Raw genomic sequence first — 19,009 nt, 5'->3', positions numbered from 1 at the left:
GGAGGGTAGTATTTTAAAAGATAAATTTTAGAGAACAAAGGGGACACTGTTTCTCGGTGAAACAGGTAATTCATAGTACACAGCACATATTCTTTCTGTACAAGGTCGCATTTTGCCTCCTATACTGAAGTGCCTGCCACTTTGGTGTGAGTAAGCCATCACATGTGGCCAAGCAACAGAATTCAGCTTGCAGGCAGCCTGTGGGCTCTCTGGGATGATCGCTTCACACAACACCCTCCCTCCCCCGCCCCCCCCCACACACACACTGCGGGGCTCTGATGAGGCTCTAAGCAGGGATGAGCCCTTTAAACTAAACGCAAACAGCCCAGCGTGGCTCCAATGAGGCTCTGAGAAGGGACAAGCCCTTTAAACTAAAGGCGAACAGCCCAGCATGGCTGGGTTTCCCCCCACCCCCCACAGGGTGGCTCCAATCAAGCTGTCACTCACCAGAAGTGCCTTCTCCAGGGTCATGGTCTGGGAGCATGCTTTGGGAGTAGGGGGAGGCTATTGGCTCCAGCGTTAAGAATAGTTTCTGGCTAGGGGGGAAACAGAGTCCCCACTTGCCACCTGTGCACTGTCCTCCTCCTCCTCCTCCTCCTCCTCTTCGTCCTCCAAAAACTCATCCTCCTTGCTCCGTGCTACTCCCCCCTTGCAGGTGTCCATGGACAATGGTGGGGTAGTGGTGTCGTCACCCCCCATAATTGCATGCAGCTCACGGTAGAAGTGGCATGCATGGGGCTGTGATCCAGAGTGCCTGTTTGCCTCCCTGGCTTTTTGGTACGCTTGCCTGAGCTCCTTGATTTTTGTACGACACTGTTCTGTGTCCCTGGAGTAGCCTCTTTCTGTCATGGCCCTGGAGACTTTAGCAAACGTATTTGCGTTCCTTTTTTTGGAACGTAGTTCTGCCATAACAGATTCATCTCCCCAACATGCAATGAGATCCAGTACCTCCCGTTCGGACCATGCTGGAGCTCGTCTGTGAATCCGGGACTGCGTGGTCTCTTGAGATGGTGGACTCTGCATGGTCGCCTGTGATGGTGGACTCTGCATGGTCGCCTGTGATGGTGGACTCTGCATGGTCGCCTGTGATGGTGGACTGTGCTGATGGTCACCTGTGCTGATGGTGACCAAACAGGAAATTCAAAAGTTCCCGGGGCTTTTACTGCCTACCTGGCTAGTGCATCGGAGTTCAGAGTGTTGTCCAGAGCGGTCACAAGGGAGCATTCTGGGATAGCTCCCGGAGGCCAATATTGTCGAATTGCGTCCACAGTACCTGTAACCCGGAACTGCGATCTCGATTTTAGCGCTACTCCACTTGCCGCGGTGGAGTACAGAAATCGGAGTAAAGAGCCCTTTAAATCGAAAAAACTGGTTTGGTCGCGTGGACGGAACCAGTTTTATTTCGAGGTAACTCAGCTAATTCTGAAATAACCGCGTACTGTAGACCAGGTCTAACAGATTTATTTGGGCATAAGGTTTCGTGGGTAAAAAAACACTTCTTCAGATCCACGAAAGCTTATACCTAAATGAATCTGTTAGTCTTTAAGGTGCCACTGGACTCCTTGTTGTTTTTGTGGATACAGACTAAAATGGCTACCCCCTGATACTTCGTCATTTAAGGATTTCATTCCCCAGTAGACACCCCTTTGGTATGGGATGGAATGAGCTACACCTTTGCACGTGTTCTGTCTGTGGAAAGGGTTGGTAACGCTTAGGAATAATGGATGGGGCGGTTTTACTCCACAAACTACATCCATTTCCCTGAAGAACATACTGAAATCCCCAGGTGGGGGAGCTGAACTCTGCACACTCGCGCCTGAGACCTGCAACTGCCATTGACTCCAGTGTCATCTCTCAGGCCTCATGTACAACTAGAGGACCCCCAGCTGCACCCACAGCCTGTGGATGCAGTGCAAATACAGACATGCCCGCACACAGGTCATGCAGTGCATCTGGCACGTGCAATGCACCTTTTGCACATACAGCTGAGGCATTTAATTGTCACACACAACCCCCTCCAGCCTCCTCTCCCACACGCTGGGAAGGAGCTCAACCAATCAGAGGCGCTCCTTCATCTTTATGGCCCATACTGGCCCAGACAAGATCGTTCCAACCAATGAACGGCCTCCTTTTATCCTTCTCATCAATATCTACTTCTCTCCAGTAGGTGGCGCACTTCTCGCTGCCGTCACACTCTATGGTCGCCATCCGGCGCTCTGGTTCGCCACTGTCACTCTATTGTTCCGCCCGAGTGTTTATTCTCTTCCGGTTCCGGGTGTGGTTCCTTCTTTCCGTGCCGTCGCTGGCAGGATGGTGAGAGGGGGATGCTCTGGGTGTATCCGCCGCCATCCGCCTCGGGGATCGCCCGCCTGAGCCTGGGGCCGGGCCACTTGCTTCGGGGAGCCGCGGTGGAGGCACTCGGCCGGGGCCGATCCGGGGGATCCCGCCGCGGCTCGGTCGTGTGGGTGGGGGCCCTGTCCGCTCTCGGGAGCCGGGTGCCAGGAGAGGCAGGAGGGGGTCGCTGGCCCCGGGGAGCGGAGCCGCCGCGGGCCCGTCTCCCCTCCATTAGCCGAGCCTGTGGTGGCGTGGGCCGGGAGCGCTCACTCGGCACTGTGCTGGCTGCATTGTTCGGGGCTGGGTGGCATCTCGCACCTCCCTTCGCTTTACCTGCTGTGTCGGGTTGGTGGGCACCGCCTGCCTGTGCCGGGAGAGGGAGGCACTCGTACACTGGCTGTAATCCCAGTGGCCTGGGGAGAAAAGGGGCAGGGTAATATTGCTCACGCTTAGCCCTGCGTTGGATGCAATGCTTGGACACCCTAGGCAGGTTACATGGCAGTTATTCTAACATGCTGACACTGTTCTCTGCTAGGTGAACGTCCCCAAAACCCGCAGGACTTACTGCAAGAAATGTGGCAAGCACCAGCCCCACAAAGTGACCCAGTACAAGAAGGGAAAGGACTCTCTCTATGCTCAGGGTAAGGGGCACATCAGTGTGTTTCTAGGTTAATTTGCCAGTGGGAGGCAGGAATTTATTACTCTGTGAGATATGCCACCAGTGTGCGCAGTAATGGGGTTGTGATTACTGCTGGCAGTGGGAGCCCAGGAGGTTTGAATCCCAGCTGTGGGTAATGTATTGCTCCTGAGGTAATCAGCACATGGGGTAATGGTGTGGATATGTGTGAAGAATTCGTTAGGTCTCATAACTGTTTAATGATCTACAGTGATTATGGGGTGGAGGCTCCTGGGATCCTTGGACATTCATGAGTTTCAAATGTTTGCCTGAAGAGTTTTGTTTCTTCCCCACAGGAAAGAGGAGATATGATCGGAAGCAGAGTGGTTATGGTGGTCAGACAAAGCCAATCTTCCGTAAGAAGGTGAGCACGCTAAAGGAAAGAGGGTGTTGAAACCCTCTGGTCAATTTCATGTGCTCTGGTGAAGAGAGGTAATTCAGAGGACTCCTACACCCTCACATCTTTGTTGAGTAGAGACTCATAGCATGTGTAGGTAGCCTTGGGTAGGGATGTCAATGCATGTTGGCATGGGTCTAGACTGGGTGCAGTGAGTGTAATCTTGCTGAGGCTCAGCAACTTGTATTGATGACAGGTTTTGCCCTTTTGTGCCTGAATTCATTTCTTTCCTCTGCTGCTCCTTGGCCAAATGGGAATTTTTCCTCATGGTAGCAGTAGCATGCCTTTGTTTAGTGAGTGGGCACATCACACTTTTGGGCTGGCCAATGTGTTTTGAATGACAGAAGGGAATGGCCGTCCCATTCACTTTTTTAAAGGGACATAATGGGGATAGAAATTGTACCCCTTTCACTTGCTCATATTGCTGATACCTTAAATTGTTATGACTGAAAGAATTTTAAAAACCCATTGTCTATAAACAGTGTCAACAATAAGAGATTTACGATTATAACTATTTTGGTTAGGGATATGATTGTTGCTTTAAAAAAAAAAAAGTTCTACAGTGCAACAACTGTGTAGCCCAGGCCTAAGACTGTATGTTAAAGGTGATCTGAGGGGGGAAATCACTGCTTCATAGGTATAAAGGATGCTTGGAGAACTACCCTTCTTTTAAAAAATGCATGGGGAGGTTTACTTTTGTTATAACCATAGAAATATCTGGAGTGTCATGTCTGGATTTCTGCTTCTGCTGGAAGATTCATTAGATGTGTCTGATAATGGGGACTGGTGAACTCAGCGTATCAGTTTTCTGGTCCTCTCTCACCTTCCAGGAAAAAGATTGAAATTTCTAATGTAATTTTAAAAAAAGCAAAATTACCCCCCATAACTTTTTTTCCAGGTCTTTATAACACAGGCACAACCCAGATGTTTTCATTTGCAGGTCATCCTTTAAGACTGGTGGCTTTTCAGTATTGCTTGGGTCTGTTACAGAGGTGGGCAAACTATGGGCCACATCCGACCCGCGGGACCATCCTGCCTGGCCCCTGAGCTCCTGGTCAGGGAGGGTAGCCCTGGCCCCTCCCCCACTGTCCCTCCTCCCCTGCAGCTGTGTGGGCAACAGGGCTTGTGCCCGCCCACCTCCCAGGCTTTCCAATAAGCCTGTCCTGCCGCTCTGAGCGGCATGGTAAGGGGGGGGGGGGGGTTGGATAAGGGGCAGGAGGTCCTGGGGGTTAGTCAGGGAGCGGAGGTTTGGGGGGGAGGTTATGGGGGGTCCTGGGAGGTGGGGACAGGGAGTAGGGGGGTTGGATGGGGGGGTTCTAGGGGAGCAGTCAGGGGATGTGGGGTGGGGGGGTTGGATGGGGCAGGGGGCCTGTCAGGAGGTGGGGGTGTGGATAGGGGACAGGGAGCAGGGGGGATGGATGGGGGTTGAGTCCTGGGGAGTCCTGGGAGGGGGCGGTTGGATGTGTCGGGGGTTCTGAGGGGGGTGTGAAGTGGGAGGGGGCGGATAGGGGTCAGGGGCCAGGCTGTTTGCAGAGGCACAGCCTTCCCTACCTGGCCCTCCATACCATTTCGCAACCCCGATGTGGCCCTCTGGCCAAAAAGTTTGCGCCCGCCCCCCCCCCCCCCCCCGCAGTTTATTAGGAGCTTAGGGAGAGACGTTGCAAAGTAGTGGTAGCATACTGGGTGCGTGGCACAGTTGGTGACTGCCATATGGATTGGAGTCCTTGGGTTACAAGCAGAAGGATGAGTGTGTTCAGTGTAGTTTCATGTCTGTCAGAACCATCGTATAATCTGGCTTGTTTGGTAGTTTTGGAAACTATTATTTGAGTAGCCAGTGGTAAAAGTGGTGTGCTCCTGGTTAGGATTACCAGTAATCTGTAGGACCCAGACTAGAACCTGTGGATGGACAGAATATTGCAGCCCAGAACTGAAATGTGGTAACAGATCTGTGCTGGGAAACTGGTCCCATGGTTTTGTCAGCTCTGTGCTCTTCATTCCGAAGAGGAAGTTGAATTTGTTTCCCAGATTTCTTGTCTCCAAACTCCCAAGGTTGCTGGGTTTTTGTTCCCAAAAGGCCTTGGAGCGCCTAACCTGCTGTGTACATGTCAGGAGGAGCTGTTTCTCTCTAGGGCTAAATGATGGCTGGCTTTGCCTGCTACTGGGAATATTCTGTTCACTGTCTTTCTCTCTCCAGGCCAAGACCACAAAGAAGATTGTTCTGAGGCTTGAGTGTGTGGAGCCCAACTGCAGGTCCAAAAGAATGCTGGCCATTAAGAGGTGCAAGCACTTTGAGCTGGGAGGAGACAAGAAGAGAAAGGTATGTTTATGTGCTGAGGGGTTTGCTGGTGAAAGTTAAGCTGTGGACTGAACAAGGACCACTTGTGGCACCTTAGAGACTAACACATTTATTTGAGCATAAGCTTTCGTGGGCTAAAGCCCACTTCATCAGATGCACGAAAGCTTATGCTCAAATAAAAATTTGTTAGTCTGTGAGGTGCCACAAGGACTCCTCGTTCTTGCTGCTGATACAGACTAACACGGCTACCACTCTGAAAGCTGTGGACTGGGTGGCCACTTCAGTGCTGAGCATGGTGAGAAAACTACACTTCCAGAGCTGGCCAGCAGATATTAGCCACCTCTATATTAATGTAAAGATCCTGCTGCTCATTGGATGTAACTGTTTAATGGAGAAACTAATGAGGATGCAGAGTTGGCTTTTGGCAGGGAGAGCAGTGTTAGTCAATGGATTTTCAGAATGACTGTGAGAGGGTGCTGTTTGAATAATGCTCCATAGAAGTCTCTGAGGCGAGTTGAAATGTTTGTGGTAGGGTTCTGTATTGCACATACTCAGTCAGTCTTTTCTCTCTTACAGGGCCAGGTGATCCAGTTCTAAACTCAGTCTTGTTCATTGTTATGGAATCCATTAAAGTAGGTGGAAAGAATCTGCTGCTCTTGTATATTTCCTTATTGCTAGGGAGGGACTTCTGGGTGTATCAAACTCAAATGGGAGCTGCTGCTGGGAATAAAGTTCTCCAGGACTGGGAAATCTCACCAGTGGTTGAACATTTGCTTCTGTATGGGCTGATGCTGCCTAAAAAGAGGTTTTAGAATAAATTCTACCTGCAGCTAGAGAAACTTTTTAATCCACACTCATAGGTGTCAACTCCTGGGACGTTGCTTAGGGCCTACCAGTCTGATGTACCAATGTGGTGTGGAAGCCACATGTTGCTACTCTTCCAGGTCCTTTACTTCTACAAATGGGAGTAGAAGGTAGGGCTGTGTCTATGTATACGACTCATGGGACCATCGAAACCGAAGTTGCACTGGTTACCCTTAATTGATTTAGTTAAATTAGTGCAAACTGTGGTATGTGACCACTTACCTGTTTTAAACCTGCTTCAGTAGTTTTGCTTCTTTCTGAAAATTTATGGCCACAAGCTAAACCACTTTAAGGCAGAGTTAAATTGATGTCGGTATACAAAGCTGCAGCAGTTTAACTAAATTGTATAAAATCTCACCTTTATTATAGTGATACAGTTTGCATGGATCAGGCCTTACCCTTACCTTGTATTAAGTGCTTTTAGAGGAAAGGGAGGGGTGGGTAAGATCAGCTCATCCCCTAAGTGATGGTCCTAATGCATAGGGGAGGGCTGGCTTGGCTTTTGCTGAGCCTACTGAAAAGCAGATGGCCTCATTCCTTATGCTACAGATATATAGCGCTGGCCTCATTTTAGATCCCTCTTCTCTACAAGCACTAGTAGTAAACTGAAAATTATAGGGAGTAAATGTACAAAGGCCCTTGTGGCAGGGTCTAGCTGCCCTAATACAAATGTAGAGATTTCACTGTGACCGATTCACCTCCTCTTTGCAGTACCATTTTTAGGCAGCCATCATTTATTGCTGTTGATAGATGTGAACGTGCTGCTTGTAGCTCAGATGAGCAGAATTGTATGGGCTAAGCTTCATGTATTTAGCCTGTGCTCTGCTTCACCTTCCGTCTTGGAAAGGGAATGTCTCATTAGCCCATTCAGCTAGAAGCAAGTGTTTAAAATGTTTGGCCTGATCCCATCCTTGGGCATAGGCTTGAGAGAAACCTGGCTAGCTTTCTGTTTCACACCAGCACTTAACACCAACCCAGATTCCTTTACATTAATAAAGCACTAAATCCATGTGTGAAGGTTACAGACTGCCGGCTAGCATTAAAAAAGGTCAACGAGATCCATCAGAATAGGAATAGCAGGTGATGTTCTTAGATACTGACCTACTTCAAAGGAGAGGAGGCCTCTGGTTTTCTTAAATCTAAACTGTATAGAGGATGCCAAGGAGCATCTGGCAGCATCTCTGTAAAATTCCACGTGGTACTAAACTAAACTTTGGCAGGAAAAAAAGGTAACGTATCTCTACCCACACACAACTGAGATTCTTCATATGCAGCAACAGGAAGGTAGCTCTATTAAGTTTTAGTGTATATGCCTCTTCTAGCATAACTTTTACAGCATTAGGAGGAGGGGAAACTCCTTCCATGTTTTGTAACAGAATAGTGTGTCAGCTATAGACTACTAATGGGATGATTTTTTGACTGGAATTCAAAAATACAGCTTTTATAACTAAGCTGTTGCTTGCAGTGGAGGTTTAGAGTAGCATCTTAAGCAAGTCGTTGATAGGATACAGGTTCCTGTAGCAATTTTGCATGCAAATTTAGCACCTTTAGGCCTGTTGACATAATTGGTAGTGATGGATGAGAAGACAGCTTTTGATGGTGCACCTCCAAGAGAAGGCAGAAGTCAACAGCACCGTCTGTTGGTGAAGTGCTGTACTACAATTACCAAAGGTGTCTAGGAATAGGTAAGCTTTAATTTTTTTTAGCAAGACTTGTGTACAATGTTCTTTATGTACAGGTGGCTTGGTATGTGTGAACGTGATTAGTTTCACAAGAGAATTAGAAAACCCACCGCTACAGAAATTTCAGATCACACTCAAGCTGAGCGTAGGCTCAGTTCCACACACTACTACAAAAAGCCTCAACCCCCTCAAGTGTCTATTAAGGTAGACTGTACCACAAAGGAAGGAGATGGTGGTGGGGGAAAGGACAGAGCAAGCCCAACCCTGCCCTAATCGATTTCCTTTTACTGGCATCAGTTAATGTCAGTGGGGAGGGGAGAAACCCCTGTAGCACGCCATCATTCTCTACCAATGTGTGGCTAATGATTAATCCATTTGCACCAAAAACTGTTTCTTTAGTCCAGAGCCAGCAGTGGAAAATACAGCTGCTGGCACCAGGACAATCAGTAAGCTGCTGAAGGCAGCTGGGTGACTGCTGTCTCCTGAAGAAACATGGATTAAAAACCCCTAGAACAAAGTGAAAGCCACGTGAGTGGGAGATAAGACTACATGGATGCCCTTTAAAGGGAGACAGCCTAAAAAGTACTGGCTTAAAAACACTGAGTCACCACTGCAAGGTGAGAGCAATCTTAGGGAAAAGGGCAGGGGGGCCTGAGGGTGGACTGTGTATGTGTGTTCTTGCAGCTGGTGTACATCAGTCACACTGGCCTGAGAGGAAGCTGTTAAGCCAGGAGGGGAGCACTCTTCCCCTGAGTCTTGGCACCACTGAAGAACCTCACTAACATGGTATGTCCTTGCTCTGCATTTTCTCACCCATTGCCAAGGCCATTAGGTCTTTACAGAAGGCTGACCCAGTCTAATTGACCACCTCAATCCTTTAGCTCCCAGTGTAGGTCACAAACTACATTGAGCAGGACTCAGATAGATAGATCTAGCAGGGATACATAAAGGTACCCTCTCTCCAGTAATTGCAACACAAGGATGGAGAGAGATTACAGTACTTCTTGCTGGATTAGGGTTAATTTGGTAAAGTTCACCCATCAGTGATGGGATCTTCAGCTCTTATTGCCCACAGATGTGGATGGGCAGGACTGGAACAAGCTCTGGTGCCTGGGGAATTAGGCCACTATTACATTATAAGATATCTGGAGATGGTTTTTTGTTGATGTTCATGACCGGCTTCTGATCTGGGGAATCCCCAATCACCACCACCTTCAGCAGCACAGTACCCGTTGGGTTCACCTCAATGTTCAAGAACGAGACCCAGTTGTGTAGTCCCCAGTCCTCACTGGTGGGGAGGATCTGCTGGATGGAGCATGCAGGGTTGCATGCCAGGCCATTGCCAAGGAAAGAGGTAGAGAAGCTGAAGATCTGGGGTCCTCCAATCTCCTGCCGATTCAGCACAGCCACAGCATAGGCACCCCCTGACAGAGGCCGCTCCCAGAGCTCAAAGTTGTTATCCTGCCAAAAATGGAAACCAAACAAATGTTTGAGGGTGTAGGACTGACTCTACAGGTCCTAGTCATCCTCTTCCTAGGCAGGGAGGAATGTGAGACTCAGGTCTCTGTGGGTGGATGTTTCAAAATTACTCTCCCCAGTCTATTCTGAGGAAGGCAAGGGAGGCTTACCACTCCCCAGCAACCTAGTTTCACCTACAGTCTCACGCCCCTGAGACTAGAGGAAATCTCTTCCCCATTTCAGTGGCTCCAGCCCCTATCATACCTTGGTGATACAGTATCCTTGCTTGCCCAGTGGGTCCTGGTTGATGGCGATCACATGTTTGTTCTGGAGCAGCCACTTGGCCTGGGGGCTGATATGACGTAGGTCATTGGACATGAGCAGTGGAGCTGCCATGACAGCCCACAATGCCATCTGAGTCAGCTGCTGGTCCCAGCTCAATCCAAAGTTGCCAATCACCAGCTGTAACAAGTGTAGAATGAGAATGGTAATACACATGGTGTTAACATTTTCACCACAGTTAGACAACCCAGGACCTGTCATCATCAGCTGGTAAGAGGAAGTGGGGCAAATGCCAAGTTCATGCAGCTATTTGGGAATCAGGAGCTGGAGGAGTTAGGCAACAAGTTATGGTGGAGGTAGAGGAAGAAGGTTGTCTGACAGGAAGACAACTCTAGGGAGCACAAGGCTTAGTCTGAAGTCATAAATACTTCTGAAGGAGTGGCTGCTAACTGGGTGCCCAGTTTTCACCTGTGGGGAGGTCTGAGTGATCAGCATTCTGAAAATTGGGCCCAGTGGGCCTCAGGCTGGGCAACCAGAGCTAGTGCCCACTTAAATAAGCCCAAGGCTTTCAGTTCAGAGGAGAACTGCTCTTAAATGGCTCCTGCTGAGCCTGAGCAATGCACACAGGTTACATTCCTCATTGCTGTGAATATCCTACCCCATCTTTGCATAGCCACCAGGCTGCCTGGTTTCCTGAGTCATGGGCCCCCTTTGATGAATTCATTGTGCTAGGACCACAACAGAGGGTTCTCTGCCCCCAGCGTATTTCCCCAGTCAGTTCCTTACAAAGTTCCCTTTCAATTCCTCCTTTTGCTCTCAGGAATGGACTCCTCTTCCACAATCTTGCATTGGTGCTGCCCCCCCACCCCCCATTATTCTCTAGTCAAGTAGAGGCCTTATGGTTGTTGCAGTGTAACAAGAGCTCAGGTGTTCTCACCATGTCAGGGTCATTCCAGCCCCCTGGCCCAGCAACATCCACAATGCTGTCTTGGTGTAAAACAGTCCACTCCAGGGTATTCTTAACACTGTTCCAAGCATCATAGATGTCAGCAAAGTTCCTCCAGTGATTGCAGTAGTGTTTGATTTCTGTGTAATTAGGCTGCAAGAGGACAAAGAGCAAGAGGGTGCTCATAGGATATAGCTTGAGCATTTAGGATAAGGAGGCATAAAAGGATAGATGCAATGCGGAGAATCATAGATGGAAAAGATCCATAAGGTCATTCAGTCCATGTGCTGGGGCCAGGGCAGGATTGTTCCCTATGGTACATTCTCTGGTACTTGCTCCACTCTAGGGTGATGGAATTTCAACCACTTCCCTTCGGAGAACATTCCATGGCCTCCTATGTCTTCCTAATTTTATTCAGCCTAATGCAGAGGTGAGCAAACTTTTTGGCCCGAGGGCCACATCTGGGTGGGGAAATTGCATGCAGGGCCATGAATGTAGGGATGGTGCAGGAGGGAGTGCGGGGTGTGGGAGGGGGTGTGGTGTGCAGGAAGGGGCTCAGGGCAAGGGGTTGGGGCAGAGGAGGGGTGTGGGATGTATGAGCGGGGCTCAGGGAACAGTGTTGGGGTGCAGGAGGGGGTGCACAGTGAAGGAGGGGGCTCAGGGCAGGGGGTTGGGGTGCAGCAGGGGGTTGGGGTGTGGGGTACAGAAGGTTTGGGGTGTGGACTCTGGCCCAGCGCTGCTTACCTGGAGCAGCTTTGGGGTGGCAGTGGTGCGTACCAGGGCCACAGCAGGCTGCCTGCCTGCCCACCCGCCCTGGCCCCAGCTCCGTGCCGCTTCAGGAAGCGGCCGGCACCTAGGGGATGGGGGGCAGAGGGCTCCGCATGCAGCCCTTGCCTATGGGTGCCTCCCCCAAAGCTCCCATTGATCGCAGTTCCCCGTTCCCAGCCAATGGGAGCTTTGCGGGAGGTAGCCACAGGCAAGAGCAGCACCGCGGAGCCCTCTGCCCCCCATATCCCCTAGGGGTGTGATACCAGCCGCTTCCTGGAGTGGCACAGGGCCCGTGGCGCCACAGGGGTGGCAATCCTGCTGGCCGGAGGACTACTGTACTGTCAGATAGGATTACGGAATCCTCCTCTTAGGCCTCTGGGAAGCCCAGAGAGGAAGAACATCACAGCACCAGATCTGCACGGATCACTCCTATTCAGCAGTGTAGCCAAATAGTCTCAGGGTTCCTCCAATGCTGTGACAGAGTAAAAGGATGCCCCAATAGACATGGGCAGCAGCCAAAGCTCTTCTGGCACATTAGTTCTCTGCCATAAATTCTTAGCTATCTGAGACCCACCTTAATCCTCTGCTCAGTGCCCCTTCATTCATCAACACTTCTTCCCTTCATCATCTCCCTTCAGCCACTTTGGCTCCTTTGACATTCAGCCAGGATTCACGTAGACGCACTTGAGATGATTCCGCAAGTTAATTCATTTCCATAGTATTCTGAATCACCAATGTCTTCCCACCATGCATCACATCTGAGTAGGGCCAGTACCCTGGGGAAGGACTCCTTACCTTCTGCATGGGTCTCATGTAGAGAGGCCATTCACAAGAGTATACAATGCTTCTGCCAGTCTTATTCAGGGCCAGAGACATGTTCCTGTAACCTGAAGGAAGAGAACAGCAGCCTGGTTATTACCACCTACTGGGGAAGAGGAAAACAGGAGGGTAACATAACTCAGCACCGTTGGGTCAAATGTCAGATCAAGACTCTTGTAAAACTGGGAGTGAGTTGTGTGATATTTCCCAAGGTATTGATTGAAAGTCAGAACCCCAGCTAGGAAGGAGTGGATTGTCATAGTCCAGCCAGACGTCTGCAGTCCAATTGCCTGCCTTTCAGGAAGTTGGAGCAGGTAGGAAGAGGGAAGTAATGTGGCTTAGAGACAGAAAACTCAAACTCAAGGGAGCTGGGTTCCATTCCTGGCTCTGCCGGTGCCTCAGTTTCTTCTTCTAAAAAATGGGGGTGATACTTTATCTCCCTTTGAAGAGCTTCAAGATCTACTGATAAGTGCTATATAAGAGCTAGGTGTTATGAGAAGGTGTCTATTGCTTAGAGCAGAGGACTGGGCCTTGAGTCAGATACTGGTTTCAGCCACCACCTTGCTGTATGACCTAGGTTAAGGCAGCTATTACACTGCTCTAAGATTCAATGTACTCTTCTGTAAAATGGGCATAATAATTACATACTGCTATGTAATGGGGCTTCCTCCTACCTCACTGTATGAGTTCTAGTCTAGACAATTAGTACTGGGCAAACTCTGTTTTGCTTTTACAGACAGCTGCTATTTTAACTTCAAGGGCTGTTCTCCATGCCGAGAACGGTTTGAGTAAAGCCAGCTGTGGCTGACAACTGCACAGCTCAGTAATGTGTTCTCCTTACCCTTGTGAATCCCTAAGCCATTTGGATTCAGAGGATATTGTGTAAGCAGTAGGACACAGCCAATTGGGTGAGATTCCAGTATCACTACTCTTATCTTTGTACCTAGTGGATCCCTGTCCTGTTTTGTCCTTTGATTTAAAGCATGGGCAGGGAAAGTTCCTTTGCTATCCCACTTAGAACTCTCCTGGGGTCACAGAGAATCTCTGCCAAGAACTTCCAGCTTCACTGACAACTGCCTAAAGGTGCTTTCCAGCTGTGGTCTGGGCACTTGCAGGCACTGAAGTTATTGTGTGTTAGACTAACCAGCTTGGACAGGATCCCCTGATCAGTTTGCTCTGAGGGAGCACAGAACCAATTCCAGCTTGCCTGCTGTCAAGCGCCACTCTTCTGAGCTGCCCTCTTCTTTTATGTGAGTCTACGATTTGTTAGACAGCATGTCTGCCTGGAGTTGGTTGCCTATGTGTGGTGAGGGTCCACGACTGACTCCCCAGCGTAGACTGACACTGTAAACTGACAGTTTAGTAGTTTTCTATGCTAACCTGCCTGAGTTCTGAAGTTGTATGTGCAGACACAGGGTTCCCTAGTTGGTTTTTTCCCAGAGGTCTCTCGAGTCCCTTTGCTGCTAAGAGCCACAGGAATTGCACTTTTGTGAGGTACAAGCTGATTAGAGGTTCAATGTCTGAAATGCTTTGAGTCCCTCAGATGAAAGGCTCTATTGAAGGGCTGAGCATTAGTAATGTTAGCAGGTGACAGAGCAAACTGTGGAGAGGCCCCCAGAGTGTGTCTGATCACTTCTCCTGGAGAGCCTCTCTCCCTTGAATGATGCAGGCTCTGGGTCTGAGAAGGCTGCTCCCTCAAGCCATGCCTGCAGGTTTCAAGCTGTGAAAGACCCCAGGGCACCAAGCCATGGCAGGAGGCACTAGATGCAGTGGAGGCTCATTGTGTGCACAAAGGGTGGCTGATGAATGGATAAAGTGAAGTCAGTGACCCATTCCTGAATCCCCAAGATGAAGATGACCTGCAGCATGTATGCTTGGCCTGTCAGAGAAGCTTCCTTTTGGTTCCCCTAGGTTCTCAGATGGCACCCTCCCCTCCAACCCTCTCCCCCTCCTATCCCCTGTGCCAGTGGATATGTTCAGTGAAGAGTTGCTCTTTTGTACCTGTCCAGGTATGTGACAGTGCTCACATGGAATGTCTACAGTTGGCACATACCTTCTACCAGCTGGTCTAGTGTGCCGTAGTTACAGCCATCGAACTTCAGCAGGTCCACACCCCAGTCGGCAAAGGTTTGGGCATCAAGGTCATAGTAGCCATAACTGCCAGGGAAGCCAGCGCAGGTTTTGTTTCCAACATCCCCATAAATCCCCAGCTTCAGCCCTTTGGAATGGACCTGAGGGGAGCAGACAGACATATAATGAAAGCCAACAGCCATTTGGCAGAGAGAAACAGTGCTGCGCACTAGGAGAACAAGAAAGAATTGAAAGTCCCTTGCACTACCTTAACCATATAGCTGCTGAGTGAATTTCCCGCTCCTCCAAGAACAGGTCCTTTCAAGAGAGAATCACTGCCCAGAAACCTCTAGGATCCCCCTTCCACTCTCAATATAATTCACAGTCCTAGAGGAAAACGTGAATGAGAACCAAACCTCCCTCCCAGCCCAGGGGCTAGGATCCTCCTATGGATTAGTTCAGGGGTCCCCAGAGCCCAGGGTTAGAAACCCATGTACAGAATTTGCTAGGCAGCCAATTTGAAGATCAATCATAAACCTTCCAAGATATCAAGCAAAAGAATAAGTTTTTGTAAGTCAGAGAAAGTCCCCTGCCATCTCTCTATTTAAGTGAGGCACCCACTAGAGCTCTTACTGTATGCATTATTCCAAATGGCCTGAACTAGAGGAAGGATGAAGATCCCATGACTGGGGATTTAGGTACTATCTCCCTCTATACACTCACGTAGTCTGCCAGTTTGCGGATCCCACTGGGGAAGCGTTCTGGGTCAGGTTGGAGCCTGTCCTGATCATCTCGGGTAAGAGACATCCAGCAGTCATCAATACAGACATACTCATAGCCTACATCCTTCCAGCCATCTGACACCATCAAGTCAGCCATCTGCATAAACAGCTGCTCACTGAGGGACACAAGAACCAGGGTGTCATAGGGGTCCCAGTACCATGATGGTTAGTCAAAACAGGGTGTTAAGATTTATTATGTTGTGCTAAATCTGATCTTAAAAACAGACAGGAGATCTTTTAGCCACATGGTTTCTACCTGCATAGCTACTTCCTAGGAAGGACACAGAGATGCTACAGTACAGTATAAATACATCACTTGGATTAAAGACAATACTACAAACACCTAATATTTGTAAAGTGTTTTTCATGCAAAGATTTCAAGGCACTTTACACAAATGGGTCAGAGTCCGCTAGTGGGAAATCCACATTAATGTGGTAACGTTAGCCTGGGAAAAACCCAGCCAAAGGCCCATCTTAAAGATCTGAATGGGACACTGGCCAATCCCAATGCCAAGCAGATGGTTTGTTTCCAGCCCAGGAGGAGATCACACGCTCCCACACACGCCCTTCCCTATCAAGATTGCTAAACCTTTTACCGACCAAGGTTCTGGTTGCTGCCTGTACTGCAAAACAACATGGTTATCCCACATGCGGAGAGAAAATAGATGTCTCGGAGTGCAAATGAGATTGGACTGAATGTATTTTAAACCACATCCCAGATTTATGCTAAAGCCTTGGCCATAGCTGTATTTAGAGACAACGGCATGGTCCCTGGATTCCCTGCCCAGTCCCTTTGCAGTGCAGGTTTATAAGTGACCCTAATCCTCTGACTGTCAGGAGGGGAAGACGGGGTGGATTGCTCTATAATTGCCCCGTTCTGTACATTCCCCCTGAAGCCCTGGTACAGGCCACTGCTGGAGCCAGGATATCGGGCAAGTTAGACCACGGTTTGACCCACTAGGGCAGCTCTTATGTTCAGATGGGCCCTTAGGGAGAAGCGAGGCTTCAGCAGGTCCCTGTGCTCTGCAGGCACAATTACAGCGGCTCTTTGTTCCTTGTAATTAAGTCTGCGGAAAAGGGAACCAGAAGGTGAGCAAGTCACGCTCTCCTCATTTGAGTCAGAGCCACAAGGTTCAGCTCCCAAGCACCCGACCGCTCTCCTCCCACCAAATCCCCACCCCACCGCTGCAGCGTCCCGCGGCTCCGAATCCAACCCCAGCAGCGTTCACACGGGGCTGTGGCTCCCGCTCCTCGCCCCCCCGGCCGAGGGCGGCCGCCTGCGGGGCGCAGCTGACCGCAGGGCGCCCAGAGGCGGCCCCGGCGCCCCCGCCCGGTACCTGATACAGGAGAGCGGCTCGCGGGCGCAGTCGGTGCTGCACTGGAAGCGCTCCCAGTGCAGCCAGCCCATGGTGGGGGTCCGGGCCAGCCCATTCTCCAGCGCCCCGGCCCCCCCGTCCCAGGCCAGCAGGGCCAGGGCCAGGGCCCAGGCCAGCGTAGCCCCCCGCCAGCTTCCCGCAGCCGAGCCCATCAGTAGCGGGGACAGTCACTGACGTCAACGCGCGCTGGCCTGCCAACCTAACCCCGGACGGGCACTCCGGCTGGCCAATCCCGGCCTGCCTCCCTCACAGCTCAGCCAATGAGAGCACACACATCTGCACGATGCCGCCCATCCAGCAGGGTAGGTGCGGCCCCAACCCGGAAGCGGCGCAGGAGATAGAGGGGGAGGTTGTCATGTGATTGGAGTGAAGGGGGGGCTGTCGTGTGACAATGGGTGCAGGCGCCAGGGGATGGCCTCTCATATTTGCCAGTGTCTCCCAGAGCGAATGAGATGAACCTTCCTCTCCCCATGGGGTGGCAGGTGCCTCCCTTTCCATGACCTAGGGCTGGGTCTTGGTGCTGCCCAGTCCTAGAGCCCTTTGCTACAACATGGCCATGGGTGAAGCGAGGTCCCCCACACTGCTAGCCCCTGCCCTGGCCTGGCAAGAGGGCAGTTCAGTCACTATGGCCCAGTCCTATTTTAACCTGTGTCCGTCTCCTGGGGCTGCCCCTACAGGCCTGGTTCCTGCAGTGTTGCTAACTCATGGTTTTATTCAAGTCTTGTGATACTGGGACTTTTCTTTAAACCTCCAGCTGCTGGAATCAGGAGATGACATGAGAATCTCAGATTCCATTTACCATATATATATAAATTGAAGTGTCTAGTCTTCAGAGTTGCTGAAAAAAGCATGAAACTGTCAAGCGTCTGCACCCTAAAGGCTCTGGAATCAGAAAACAGATAAAAAGAATCTAAAATATATTATTTTTTTAAAATAGTCTCATGATTTTCTGGGACTTGACTCATGAATTTTGAATGTTGGGAGTTGGCCATACAGGATCCCATATTCCCACTGAGTTAAATAATACAGTATTGCCCACAAATCATGAGTCAGGCCCCTCAACAATCATAAGATTAAAAAAAAAAGTGGGTTATTTTTCTTTGCCTTCTGGTTTCCAAATGAAAGCTAAGACTCCCAACTCTAGGAGATGGGGGTCTTAAAAAAACAGTAAATGTCACATGACTCGCAATACAATCATGAGCGCTGGCAACGCTACCTCTGCTAGCTCTGGTGCAGCGGGTCTGTTACTGGAAAATTTTACAGAATTTTCTAGTGTAGAAACACCCCAGTTAATATGGATAGGAGCAAGCTCAGGCCTCAAGTTGCTAAGAGGGGAAGGATAAGGTTAGGATAATGGGCTTTGGAATCAGGAGGGTTAAGTACTACTCTGGCCTCCACTGTTGTCTTGTTTTGGGCAAGTCATGTAACTTCTGTATGCTTCAGTTTCCTTATATGCAAAATGATGATGACCTATCTCAGTGAGGGAAAGCACTTTCAGACCTGTGGATGGAAGGAACTAGAGAAGGGCAATGTACTAGGGTTATCAACAGTCCCTTATTACAAGGGACAACCCCTATTTTTTCATCTCTGTACAACAAGATTGGGAGTTGCTGAGTGCTGCAAAAAGCAGCAAGAAATATCCCTGGTGAATGTACGTGAGTACTGATTAATTATTATTAATTATCATTATTATAATTAATGATAATAATAATTATATTGGGAGGAGGAGTGGGGCGGGGTGCTAAGAAAACAGTCCCTTATTTTTGAAATGCAGTGTTGGCAACCCTACAGTGTACTAGTGCCAATTGTGGTGATGGCTTGTGTGATGAGGAAACAGGCTGAGAACCATTGGCAGGGGGCAGTCGATAGACATCAGATGGTAATAACTGGAGCTGGATAATTCATTTGAAAAATATCACAGAACTCAGTTATTTGAAGAATATTATTTGACAAGCTGTGGTAGCAAGTTTTCAGTCACTCCTAGCTTGTGCTGATTCAAACTGGCAACCTAATGGGGGAGGGCTACATAGCTCATCTTCAGTCCCGTAAACCACCTGCTCCCTTTTCTATAGGAAGCCTTACTCAGTCTATAGGGTATGTTTTTGCTGCGGTCAGAGCGTGTGATTGCTGCTCAAGTGGATATACCCACTAGCTGCAGTCTTGCTCGCCCATGGAACACTGGAGCTGCGGCAGTGTGAGCTTCAACACAGACTGTACAAACCTGCCAGAACACTTGGTAATTGCTTGCAGATTAAATCT

The 19,009-nt window shown here is 49.6% G+C and overlaps 2 protein-coding genes across 2 annotated transcripts; one reads left to right on the top strand and one right to left on the bottom strand.

Moving 5' to 3' along the window:
• The first annotated feature begins 2,206 nt into the window (after positions 1–2,206).
• Positions 2,207–6,349, top strand: RPL36A (ribosomal protein L36a). The gene is made up of 5 exons (XM_074963099.1): positions 2,207–2,313; positions 2,870–2,975; positions 3,307–3,374; positions 5,602–5,724; positions 6,280–6,349. Exons 1-5 carry the CDS (start codon positions 2,311–2,313, stop codon positions 6,298–6,300), a joined length of 321 nt encoding a protein of 106 aa, XP_074819200.1. The 5' UTR covers positions 2,207–2,310; the 3' UTR covers positions 6,301–6,349.
• Positions 6,350–8,228: 1,879 nt separating this feature from the next.
• On the bottom strand, positions 8,229–16,937 carry GLA (galactosidase alpha). The gene is made up of 7 exons (XM_074964403.1): positions 16,712–16,937; positions 15,316–15,490; positions 14,576–14,753; positions 12,499–12,590; positions 10,927–11,088; positions 9,972–10,169; positions 8,229–9,710 (listed from the first exon to the last, which is right to left on the bottom strand). The coding sequence occupies exons 1-7, from the start codon at positions 16,900–16,902 to the stop codon at positions 9,384–9,386; spliced, it is 1,323 nt and encodes a 440-aa protein (XP_074820504.1). The 5' UTR covers positions 16,903–16,937; the 3' UTR covers positions 8,229–9,383.
• Between the last annotated feature and the right edge of the window lie 2,072 nt (positions 16,938–19,009).

Source organism: Natator depressus, chromosome 9, assembly GCF_965152275.1.
Source record: "Natator depressus isolate rNatDep1 chromosome 9, rNatDep2.hap1, whole genome shotgun sequence".
Classification (NCBI taxonomy): domain Eukaryota; kingdom Metazoa; phylum Chordata; order Testudines; family Cheloniidae; genus Natator; species Natator depressus.
This window is presented reverse-complemented; position numbering and strand designations above follow the sequence as displayed.

Bases quoted from the DNA above. Each gene is read 5' to 3' on its own strand.
- RPL36A (XM_074963099.1), top strand. The intron at 2,976-3,306 runs GTAAGGGGCACA...TCTTCCCCACAG, and splicing joins GGACTCTCTCTATGCTCAGG to GAAAGAGGAGATATGATCGG. The intron at 5,725-6,279 runs GTATGTTTATGT...TCTCTCTTACAG, and splicing joins GAGGAGACAAGAAGAGAAAG to GGCCAGGTGATCCAGTTCTA.
- GLA (XM_074964403.1), bottom strand. From the start codon at position 16,902: ATGGGCTCGGCTGCGGGAAGCTGGCGGGGGGCTACGCTGGCCTGGGCC. The intron at 14,754-15,315 runs GTGAGTGTATAG...TGCTCCCCTCAG, and splicing joins TCCGCAAACTGGCAGACTAC to GTCCATTCCAAAGGGCTGAA. The intron at 10,170-10,926 runs GTGAGAACACCT...CACTTGTTACAG, and splicing joins GCTGGAATGACCCTGACATG to CTGGTGATTGGCAACTTTGG.